Consider the following 13,547-nt stretch of genomic DNA (forward strand, 5'->3'; position numbering starts at 1 on the left):
AAACATATCAAAAGTTGTTTACCCAACTGTTCTACCAATATAATCTTCAGTCTTTTAACTGAAAATTCAGGATTGCTTTCACCACATCAAGATATATATATATATAAATAGGGGGGGGGGGGGGGGGGGGAAGGGGGGAAATACCAAGATTTCTCACAGAAATTTTCCCGTGTACATCTGGTTTTATTGTATTTTGGTATTGTGTTTTTATGTTTTTGTAGGTGCGATGTGCACTTATTCAGTCAAATACAGTATTGCTTCCAGCCATTTAATTATGATCTTAGAATATTATCGTTATAATGCGTTTTTATTGACAGTAACAGGAAACTGATGGTTTATCATAATATCTGTAATGTGAAAAATATACAATTATGTATATGTCTTGCAAAGGAGGAAACATTAATTTCATCTTCATTTTAAGAATTTTAATTTTAACTCAGCAAGATATGAAAAAATATGAAAACCCAGGAATGTTTGAGTGTGGATTCTTGTCCGTATCTCTATATCAGTAATACCGTGCAAGCTGAGATGTTACATTTAGAATTGCTTTGTATTTGAAATAATCACTAGAATCCTGAGTCGTTCACTCATCCCCGCCAGGCAGAAGTTTTGCTTCATATATATATATCAGATCATCACAATTAGTTAAAGCGCTCGACTTCAACAGTGTAAAAAATTATTTAAGATAAACAGCTGCTTCAAATTCAATATTTATGTGCTATATATTATTTAAGTCATATAAAACGGCTCATGTGTCATCGATCATCTCTATTTTATCAACACAGAATCATTTCAAAATATTTTCACTATCATGATGCCTCAGTTATTAATATGGAACAGTTTAAAATTAATGAATCAATCTAACTTCAGTTAGGATGCTGTCATGATTTGGACATCAGTTCAAAATAATTAATGATTTGGACATCTGTTCAAATTAATTAATGATTTTGACATCTGGTAAAATTAATTAATGATTTTGACATCTGGTAAAATTTACAAATGATTTGGACATGTCAACGTCAGTTGAAATTCATTAATGAATCTGACATGAGGTATTATTTATTTATGATTTTGATATTTGTATAATCAATTGATTTTAATTCCTAATATAATTAACCATCAAGAAATAATAAAAAAAGCACTGAGTGCTTATGCAGTGGAATTGTATAAAATATTGTAGAAAACTTGATGTGTTTACTATATCTGTGATTATAAATATCAAAGAATTATCCCTTTAATGCTAAATTTTCTTTTCTTCATTTACAGGGACCTGTACAAGTGAAGTTTGAGCGGGTCAAGTCCGGCAGCCTGCCCCCAAAATTCAGCGAGGTCACTTTTGAGGCCGGCCCAGAGAACAAATATGTAAGTTAAATGATACACCTAGGTAATTATAGTCATACTTATTGGTAATGACGAAATCAAATCATTATAGGTAAACTTAGGTAGTTAAAATGTCTTCAATATACAAGTAGTGGAGGTCATTTTGCACTGCTGATTCCAAAACTTTCTTTGGTCTTTCTCAAGCTTTCAACTAAATTTCATGGAAATTCTTAAAGTTGTCTTCACAAAGAATTATGGATGAACAGACAGATGAACAGTAATATATGATGGCAGCAATACCCCATTGGCCAATTTTGGATGAGGATAAAAGCTATATAGCATGCTGGTCATGTGCACAGGCATGCTGTGTAGTTTTTATCCCTCATCCAAAATTGGCCAATGGGGTATTGTTGCCATCATGTGTTATATTATACTGTTCGTCTGTCTTGTTATCCATAATTTTTTGTGAGCACAACTTTAACGATTTCCATGATATTTGGTTGAAAGCTAGAAAGCTTTAAGACAAAAGATGTGCATGAAGGAAGGAATTTCCGTTTTGACTATTTGTGTGAGTTTTATAGCTGTTAACATTGTGAATCAACTCCTCCATTACTTATTGGAAGTTGTTACAAAAGGAAGACCATGAGACATATAAGGTACTCATGAACCAAAGAAATTTGAGGTTTTAACATTATTATGAGTTTAATAGTCTAAGAAATTTTTACACATCAGTATGTTTTATACTTTCGAATGCAGAATCAGAAAAATGTACAGTTCTGACTCGATGCCAATATCCTTAGATTTTGTAAATAGAAGTAGCTGGCTCCAATCATACTGCTGAATTGGTGATGTAATATTCCATTTTAAAGTTGGTATCAGTCTGATATATCGGATGTGTTACCTAACTTAGGTCGTGGTCTCTCAGCTAGTGTCAGCTTATAACCCTAATTTACTTTACCACCTTGGCTTATAGCCTAGTGTTTGCTACCTTAATGTATATAAAGTTGCATCTAGAATGTTGATGTCTTCAGCAATAATGGATCCTGTGATATACGTATATAGAGTTGTGTGTGTGTTGTATGTGGTTGTGTGTCACGGTGGTTGTGTGTGTCATATGTGGTTGTGTGTGTCATATGTGGTTGTGTGTGTCATATGTGGTTGTGTGTGTCATATGTGGTTGTGTGTGTCATATGTGGTTGTGTGTGTCATATGTGGTTGTGTGTGTCAAATGTGGTTGTGTGTGTCATATGTGGTTGTGTGTGTCATATGTGGTTGTGTGTGTCAAATGTGGTTGTGTGTGTCATATGTGGTTGTGTGTGTCATATGTGGTTGTGTGTGTCATATGTGGTTGTGTGTGTCATATGTGGTTGTGTGTGTCAAATGTGGTTGTGTGTGTCATATGTGGTTGTGTGTGTCATATGTGGTTGTGTGTCATATGTGGTTGTGTGTCATCAGTGGTTGTGTGTGTTGTATGTGGTTGTGTGTGTCATGTGTGGTTGTACATGTGTGTGTCATGTGTGGTTGTGTGTGTCATATGTGGTTGTGTGTCGTATGTGGTTGTGTGTGTTGTATGTGGTTGTGTGTGTCATATGTGGTTGTGTGTGTATTACATGTGGCTGTGTGTGTGTCATATGTGGTTGTGTGTGTCATGTGTGGTTGTGTGTTATATGTGGTTGTGTGTCATGTGTGGTTGTGTGTGTCATATGTGGTTGTATGTGTGTTGTATGTGGTTGTGTGTGTATTACATGTGGTTGTGTGTGTGTCATATGTGGCTGTGTGTGTCATATGGTTGTGTGTGTCATATGTGGTTGTGTGTTGTATGTGGTTGTGTGTGTCATATGTGGTTGTATGTGTGTTGTATGTGGTTGTGTGTGTCATATGTGGTTGTGTGTGTCATATGTGGTTGTGTGTGTGTTGTATGTGGTTGTGTGTGTATTATATGAGGTTGTGTGTTGTATGTGGTTGTGTGTGTTGTATGTGGTTGTGTGTGTCATATGTGGTTGTGTGTGTCATATGTGGTTGTGTGTGTCATATGTGGTTGTGTGTGTCATATGTGGTTGTGTGTGTCGTATGTGGTTGTGTGTGTACATGTGTCGTATGTGGTTGTGTGTGTATTATATGTGGTTGTGTGTGTATTATATGAGGTTGTGTGTGAATCGTATTTTCATGGTCATGTGTGTATTTTAATTTCCAAGACAACAGATGCCCTGGTCATTTGTCTGATGAAGGTGACAGCTGTGTACATATATGGTACTAGTCATCGAAACATAATGTATGCATTTTTTACATCAACTTAATTACCTCCCTTGGTGGTTATGTGTCAAAAAGACAATCAGTTATTTTATGAGACATAATTTTAATGATGACATCACTTTGCACCAAATGTAGCCTTAGGTAAAAAAAAACCCAGAGATTTCCCTGTCGCATGTTTTAAGTTTATAAAATCAAATATGTTCTAGTATCGATGTACATGAGAATATTCTGTCTGATGGACAACTTATGGAACCAAAAAATCTATGTTCTAATACACTAGACTCAGATGGAGGCTACAAGATAACGTATAATCTGATTACTAGGGGATATGTACATCAAAACTGTATTACTCCCAACTGTTGTTTAAGGTCTGAGAGACTCTCAAGGTTTTTATGTGGAATTGGTGTGTAATACTCCCTAGTTATTCCTAATGAAGTAACTAACAAACATATAACAATTCTGTATACGCTTGATCTGTAACATAAAACAAGAATTGCCCTGATGAAAGGCTGTTTGTGAATTCTCCCACGAATATGATGAATAACCTTACTCCACTTATATATAATACCATACTTACTGGGGATATAGATATATATATATATAATACCATACTTACTGGGGATATAGATATATATATATATAATACCATACTTACTGGGGATATAGATATATATATATATAATACCATACTTACTGGGGATATAGATATATATATATATAATACCATACTTACTGGGGATATAGATATATATATATAATACCATACTTACTGGGGATATAGATATATATATATATAATACCATACTTACTGGGGATATAGATATATATATATATATAATACCATACTTACTGGGGATATAGATATATATATATATAATACCATACTTACTGGGGATATAGATATATATATATATAATACCATACTTACTGGGGATATAGATATATATATATATAATACCATACTACTGGGGATATAGATATATATATATATAATACCATACTTACTGGGGATATAGATATATATATATATAATACCATACTTACTGGGGATATAGATATATATATATATAATACCATACTTACTGGGGATATAGATATATATATATATAATACCATACTTACTGGGGATATAGATATATATATATATAATACCATACTTACCTGGGATATAGATATATATATATATAATACCATACTTACTGGGGATATAGATATATATATATATAATACCATACTTACTGGGGATATATACTAGTGTTTCTTCAGTATTATACTGGATATCAACACAATCTTGGTAATTACCACACTGATCTGCATATAAACCTGTCCAGGAATAAACTGTCTCTACTATAGTTAAAATAGTGATACAGATAAACCCCTGTCCACAGATAAACCCCTGTGTACAGATATAAACCCCTGTCTACAGATATAAACCCCTGTCCACAGATATAAACCCCTGTCTACAGATATAAACCCCTGTCCACAGATATAAACCCCTGTCTACAGATATAAACCCCTGTCTACAGATATAACCCCTGTCCACAGATATAAACTCCTGTCTACAGATAAACCCCTGTCTACAGATATAAACCCCTGTGTACAGATATAAACCCCTGTCTACAGATATAAACCCCTGTCTACAGATATAAACCCCTGTCTACAGATATAAACCCCTGTCCACAGATATAAACCCCTGTCTACATATATAAACCCCTGTCTACAGATAAACCCCTGTCTACAGATATAAACCCCTGTCCACAGATATAAACCCTTGTCTACAGATATAAACCCCTGTCCACAGATATAAACCCCTGTCTACAGATATAAACCCCTGTCCACAGATATAAACCCCTGTCTACAGATATAAACCCCTGTCCACAGATAAACCCCTGTCCACAGATATAAACCCCTGTCCACAGATATAAACCCCTGTCCACAGATATAAACCCCTGTCCACAGATATAAACCCCTGTCTACAGATAAACCCCTGTCCACAGATATAAACCCCTGTCTACAGATATAAACCCCTGTCCACAGATATAAACCCCTGTCTACAGATAAACCCCTGTCCACAGATATAAACCCCTGTCCACAGATATAAACCCCTGTCCACAGATAAACCCTAGGCCTGTCCACAGATAAACCCCTGTCCACAGATATAAACCCCTGTCTACAGATAAACCCCTGTCCACAGATATAAACCCCTGTCTACAGATATAAACCCCTGTCCACAGATATAAACCCCTGTCTACAGATAAACCCCTGTCCACAGATATAAACCCCTGTCCACAGATATAAACCCCTGTCTACAGATATAAACCCCTGTCTACAGATATAAACCCCTGTCTACAGATATAAACCCCTGTCCACAGATAAACCCCTGTCCACAGATAAACCCCTGTCCACAGATATAAACCCCTGTCTACAGATAAACCCCTGTCTACAGATATAAACCCCTGTCCACAGATAAACCCCTGTCCACAGATATAAACCCCTGTCCACAGATATAAACCCCTGTCTACAGATATAAACCCCTGTCTACAGATATAAACCCCTGTCTACAGATATAAACCCCTGTCTACAGATAAACCCCTGTCCACAGATATAAACCCCTGTCCACAGATATAAACCCCTGTCTACAGATATAAACCCCTGTCTACAGATAAACCCCTGTCCACAGATAAACCCCTGTCCACAGATATAAACCCCTGTCCACAGATATAAACCCCTGTCCACAGATAAACCCCTGTCTACAGATATAAACCCCTGTTCACAGATATAAACCCCTGTCTACAGATAAACCCCTGTCTACAGATATAAACCCCTGTCTACAGATAAACCCCTGTCCACAGATATAAACCCCTGTCTACAGATATAAACCCCTGTCTACAGATAAACCCTGTCTACAGATATAAACCCCTGTCTACAGATATAACCCCTGTCTACAGATATAAACCCCTGTCTACAGATAAACCCCTGTCTACAGATATAAACCCCTGTCCACAGATATAAACCCCTGTCTACAGATATAAACCCCTGTCTACAGATATAAACCCCTGTCCACAGATATAAACCCCTGTCCACAGATATAAACCCCTGTCCACAGATATAACCCCTGTCTACAGATAAACCCCTGTCTACAGATATAAACCCCTGTCCACAGATAAACCCCTGTCTACAGATAAACCCCTGTCTACAGATATAAACCCCTGTCTACAGATATAAACCCCTGTCTACAGATATAAACCCCTGTCCACAGATATAAACCCCTGTCTACAGATAAACCCTGTCTACAGATATAAACCCCTGTCCACAGATAAACCCCTGTCCACAGATATAAACCCCTGTCCACAGATATAAACCCCTGTCTACAGATAAACCCCTGTCCACAGATATAAACCCCTGTCTACAGATAAACCCCTGTCCACAGATAAACCCCTGTCCACAGATATAAACCCCTGTCCACAGATATAAACCCCTGTCTACAGATAAACCCCTGTCCACAGATAAACCCCTGTCCACAGATAAACCCCTGTCTACAGATAAACCCCCTGTCCACAGATAAAACCCCTGTCCACAGATAAACCCCTGTCTACAGATAAACCCCCTGTCCACAGATAAACCCCTGTCCACAGATATAAACCCCTGTCTACAGATAAACCCCTGTCTACAGATAAACCCCCTGTCCACAGATAAACCCCTGTCCACAGATATAAACCCCTGTCTACAGATAAACCCCTGTCCACAGATATAAACCCCTGTCTACAGATAAACCCCTGTCCACAGATATAAACCCCCTGTCCACAGATAAACCCCTGTCCACAGATAAACCCCTGTCTACAGATAAACCCCCTGTCCACAGATAAACCCCCTTCTTCATTTTTGCAGGATCATCAGTAGTTGAAATAATTAGCTTTAAGCAATGATTAACAAATAAGCCCTCCCCAAATTTCATTGAAATGGGTGGTGCTTATTTGAGAATAATTTAAAACTCGTTTGAACTCAATTCTCTTTTTTCAACTCTGGTTACAAAATACATTGTCCTAAATCATATATATGCATGATCATTAAAAGAAACCAGTATTTGTTCATGTGAAAACTGTAAAAGGTAACATCTAACCATACTATCTAACTGTAAAAGATAATATCTAACAGTAATAGACATCTAAATGTACTTGATAATATTGAACTATTACAGAAAATGTAATTGTTGTGATGAAGCTCAATTTTTCGCTCCTGCAGGATTTGAGTACAAAATCACCCTCCCAGTACTGTACATATAACCAGTCATGCTCTATAAAAATGAAATTAAATTAAGAAGGGAAAAAATTAGGAGGAAAAGAGCAGTGCCAAATATTGTAGGTACAGGTTCAAGCCTTGTTTCATACTAATTGGTATGTCTCAAATATTCCCTTTGTTTGTAGCTGATGCCATTTAGCATTCTATATCTAGATATGACCAATTATCTTCAATTAGCAAAGTATGAATTCTTTATCATAGCAAAGACCTATGTTATTGTTTTCTGGTAAAAATAGTTCTTTTTATTGCTTTTTGATAAAAATAGTTCTTTTTATTATTTTCTGATAAAAATAGTTCTTTTAATTGTTTTTTGAAAAAAAATGCTTTTAATGGGTTTTTTTTATTAGAAGTTCTTTTTTATTGTTTTTTGATTATTTTTATTGTTTTTTGATAAAAAATAGTTCTTTTTATTGCTTTCTTAATATAAATGATTCTTTTAATTGTTTGTTGATGAAAAATTGTCATTTTTATTGTTTTTTTGATACTTTTTTTTATTAAAATAGTTCTTCTTATTGTTTTTGGATAAGAATAGTTCTTTTTTTGTTAATTGGTTTAATTGTATGTACATGCAAAGTGTGTAATTAGGGAAATATTGTTTGCTTTCTTGTAGATTTTGGAAATATTGGATATTAAATCAATACATTGTGTATTAGCAGAAAGAGAATGCTGAATTTTCAGCTGTGATGAAGATGGCTGTGTTTGCATTTAAATTTACATTGCTCAAATTTGTTTTAAATTTCTTGGCACTACAAAGAAAAATTGCTTAAATTTGTCTTGGAATTCTTGGCGTCAAATGAAATGATGAAGAGTCTTGTCAGTTCTTCCGATTCTATCTACATATTTTGATGAGAGCTGTTCATGATATTTATCAGCACAAATGCATGTGCCAAGAATATGATGTTCTTTTCAATTTGTCTCAGCCAGTAAGTCTTATGCAAAGATAAATGATGGTTATCAAAGCTGGGGCTTGTTTTATGAAGAAAACTGGGCCAATTACAAAGGGAATAAAAATGTATAGGTATTTGTATGTTGGAAATTTGTGCCTGCATGGACGGGAGTGATATTGAAATATGGGAGGAGGATATATGAGATGAATAGGTTGATTTGAAATGAGAAGAGTAGCTGGATAATATTGAGATGAAGGGAAGGATATGAAATAAGGGAAGATATGAGATAAGGGGAGGGGGATATAAGATAAAGAGGAGGATTAGTGAAATATGGGGAGGGGGTATGAGATAAAGGGGAGGATATGAAATAGGGGAGGGGGATATAAGATAAAAGGGAGGATATGGTGAAATAAGGGGAGGGGATATGAGATAAAGGGGAGGATATGATGAAATAAGGGAAGATATGAGATAAGGGAAGGGGGATATAAGATTAAGAGGTGGATTACTGAAATATGGGGAGGGGGTATGAGATAAAGGGGAGGATATGAAATAAGGGGAGGGGGGTATAAGATTAAGGGGAGGATATGATGAAATAAGGGGAGGTGGATATAAGATAAAGGGGATGATATGAAATAAGGGGAGGGGGATATAAGATAAAAGGGAGGATATGAAATAAGGGGAGGGGGATATAAGATAAAAGGGATGATATGATGAAATAAGGGGAGGTGGATATAAGATTAAGGGGAGGATATGATGAAATAAGGGGAGGGGGATATAAGATAAAGAGGAGGATATGATGAAATAAGGGGAGGTGGATATAAGATTAAGGGGAGGATATGATGAAATACGGGGAGGTGGGGTGATATAAGATTAAGGGGAGGATATGATGAATAAGGGGAGGGTGGTATATAAGATTAAGGGGGAGGATATGATGAAATTAAGGGAGGGGTATAAGATTAAGGGGAGGATATGATGATGAAATAAGCGGAGGGTGGTAATAATCTATACGGGAGGGAGGATATGATGAAATAAGGGAGGGGGGGTATAAGATAAAGGGGAGGATATGATGAAATAAGGGGAGGTGGATATAAGATTAAGGGGGGGATATGATGAAATAAGGGGAGGTGGATATAAGATTAAGGGAGGATATGATGAAATAAGGGGAGGGGGGTATAAGATAAAAGGGAGGATATGAAATAAGGGACTGGAATGTGGCTACCTCAGGCTGAACAACATTCAGCAATTCAGGCCTGTCATCAGGTAAAGTAAATATTGCATAAATAATTTCACATCTTGGTTTATTTGTGGGCAGGAGCTTATTTGGATTTTGAATCTTCTGTAGTTGTTTTGAATTTTGGAACCTCCGTTAGATGTTTTGAATTATTTGGAACCTCTGTTAGTTGTTTTGAATTTCAGAACAGCTCATATTTGTTTTGAATTACATGTATTTGGAATTCGTCTTAGTTAGTTATTTGTTTGTGATTTTAAATCCTCACAACAGCTATGTTCATATGATTATTGTGTTGAGGAAGAACATCAAACAAGACCACTTAGGGGTAAATCTACGTAAATCTAACATGTATGAAGGATATTAATAGTTGTGTAACATTTTACAAGGAACACGATTCACTGCTGATATTAACAAAAGTAAACCGAGCTAAGTTTAATCCAGCAAATTGCTCCTGTAGGAATCCAGCAAAAAATTTCCCATGCAAATCTATCTCGAGGAATGCTGGGGGTATGTTCAATACAATGTTATTTGATGGTTTTGATTACTTTGAGCTTTACAAGTCATAACAGAACAGTAATCAAAAGGTTTGAGGAGATTGAGGTACAGTAATTCTGGTAGTTACCATGGAAATCACTAAGTTGTTTAGGAACAAACGATATGGTGAGTGGGTGCACCACATGGTCTGTATGTATAATATAATGTTGGTAAGGCTATTAGTCAGATTCTGGGAGGAGGACATAGATAGTGTCAGACAGGGATTCTGGGAGGAGGTTACGACATAGATAGTGTCAGACAGGGTAGAAGTTCTGGACAATAGAGAGGAGGGGTCATTTTAGGGGTCGGAGTGATATGATGTGTCATAATGATGATTAGGGGAAGGTTTATTTGAGGAGATCCTTAAGATAAGTACTATAAAATAACAGAACTGGGTATGGATGGGTCTAACAGTTTATTGTACAAAACTGGGTATGGATGGGTCTAACAGTGTATTGTACAAAACTGGGTATGGATGGGTCTAACAGTGTATTGTACAAAACTGGGTATGGATGGGTGTAACAGTGTACTGTACAAAACTGGGTATGGATGGGTCTAACAGTGTACTGTACAAAACTGGGTATGGATGGGTCTAACAGTGTACTGTACAAAACTGGGTATGGATGGGTCTAACAGTGTACTGTACAAAACTGGGTATGGATGGGTGTAACAGTGTACTGTACAAAACTGGGTATGGATGGGTGTAACAGTGTACTGTACAAAACTGGGTATGGATGGGTGTAACAGTGTACTGTACAAAACTGGGTACAGATGGGTGTAACAGTGTACTGTACAAAACTGGGTAGGTATGGATGGGTGTAACAGTGTACTGTACAAAACTGGGTATGGATGGGTCTAACAGTGTACTGTACAAAACTGGGTATGGATGGGTCTAACAGTGTACTGTACAAAACTGGGTATGGATGGGTCTAACAGTGTACTGTACAAAACTGGGTATGGATGGGCCTAACAGTGTATTGTACAAAACTGGGTATGGATGGGTGTAACAGTGTACTGTATAAAACTGGGTATGGATGGGTCTAACAGTGTATTGTACAAAACTGGGTATGGATGGGTCTAACAGTGTATTGTACAAAACTGGGTATGGATGGGTCTAACAGTGTATTGTACAAAAATGGGTATGGATGGGTCTAACAGTGTACTGTACAAAACTGGGTATGGATGGGTCTAACAGTGTATTGTACAAAACTGGGTATGGATCGGTGTAACAGTGTATTGTACAAAACTGGGTATGGATGGGTCTAACAGTGTACTGTACAAAACTGGGTATGGATGGGTCTAACAGTGTATTGTACAAAACTGGGTATGGATGGGTCTAACAGTGTATTGTACAAAACTGGGTATGGATGGGTGTAACAATGTACTGTACAAAACTGGGTATGGATGGGTCTAACAGTGTACTGTACAAAACTGGGTATGGATGGGTCTAACAGTGTATTGTACAAAACTGGTATGGATGGGTCTAACAGTGTACTGTACAAAACTGGGTATGGATGGGTGTAACAGTGTATTGTACAAAACTGGGTATGGATGGGTGTAACAGTGTACTGTACAAAACTGGGTATGGATGGGTGTAACAGTGTACTGTACAAAACTGGGTATGGATGGGTGTAACAGTGTACTGTACAAAACTGGGTATGGATGGGTGTAACAGTGTACTGTACAAAACTGGGTATGGATGGGTCTAACAGTGTACTGTACAAAACTGGGTATGGATGGGTCTAACAGTGTATTGTACAAAACTGGGTATGGATGGGTGTAACAGTGTACTGTACAAAACTGGGTATGGATGGGTGTAACAGTGTACTGTATAAAACTGGGTATGGATGGGTCTAACAGTGTATTGTACAAAACTGGGTATGGATGGGTCTAACAGTGTACTGTACAAAACTGGGTATGGATGGGTGTAACAGTGTACTGTATAAAACTGGGTATGGATGGGTCTAACAGTGTATTGTACAAAACTGAGTATGGATGGGTGTAACAGTGTACTGTACAAAACTGGGTATGGATGGGTCTAACAGTGTACTGTACAAAACTGGGTATGGATGGGTCTAACATTGTACTGTACAAAACTGGGTATGGATGGGTGTAACAGTGTACTGTACAAAACTGGGTATGGATGGGTCTAACAGTGTACTGTACAAAACTGGGTATGGATGGGTCTAACAGTGTACTGTACAAAACTGGGTATGGATGGGTCTAACAGTGTACTGTACAAAACTGATACCTGGGTCTAACAGTGTACTGTACAAAACTGGGTATGGATGGGTCTAACATTGTACTGTACAAAACTGGGTATGGATGGGTGTAACAGTGTACTGTACAAAACTGGGTATGGATGGGTCTAACAGTGTATTGTACAAAACTGGGTATGGATGGGTCTAACAGTGTACTGTACAAAACTGGGTATGGATGGGTCTAACAGTGTACTGTACAAAACTGATACCTGGGTCTAACAGTGTACTGTACAAAACTGGGTATGGATGGGTCTACATATGTAACAGTGTACTGTGCAAAACTGGGTATGGATGGGTGTAACAATGTATTGTACAAAACTGGGTATGAATGGGTCTAACAGTGTACTGTACAAAACTGGGTATGGATGGGTCTAACAGTGTATTGTACAAAACTGGGTATGGATCGGTGTAACAGTGTACTGTACAAAACTGGGTATGAATGGGTCTAACAGTGTACTGTACAAAACTGGGTATGGATGGGTCTAACAGGGTATTGTACAAAACTGGGTATGGATGGATCTAACTGTACTGTATAAAACTGGGTATGGATGGGTCTAACAGTGTACTGTACAAAACTGGGTATGGATGGGTCTAACAGTGTACTGTACAAAACTGGGTATGGATGGGTGTAACAGTGTATTGTACAAAACTGGGTATGGATGGGTCTAACAGTGTATTGTACAAAACTGGGTATGGATGGGTGTAACAGTGTACTGTACAAAACTGGGTATGGATGGGTGTAACAGTGTATTGTACAAAACT

At 37.3% G+C, this 13,547-nt stretch overlaps 1 protein-coding gene across 1 annotated transcript in view; it reads left to right on the top strand.

The window, feature by feature from the left end:
* LOC117341066 (phospholipid transfer protein C2CD2L-like) overlaps positions 1-13,547 on the top strand; it is a 106,508-nt gene that overhangs the window by 20,790 nt on the left and 72,171 nt on the right. The window contains 1 exon segment of the mRNA XM_033902898.1: positions 1,267-1,362. Within this exon segment, the coding sequence (XP_033758789.1) occupies positions 1,267-1,362 (96 nt within the window).

Source organism: Pecten maximus, chromosome 13 (assembly GCF_902652985.1).
Source record: "Pecten maximus chromosome 13, xPecMax1.1, whole genome shotgun sequence".
Classification (NCBI taxonomy): Eukaryota; Metazoa; Mollusca; class Bivalvia; order Pectinida; family Pectinidae; genus Pecten; species Pecten maximus.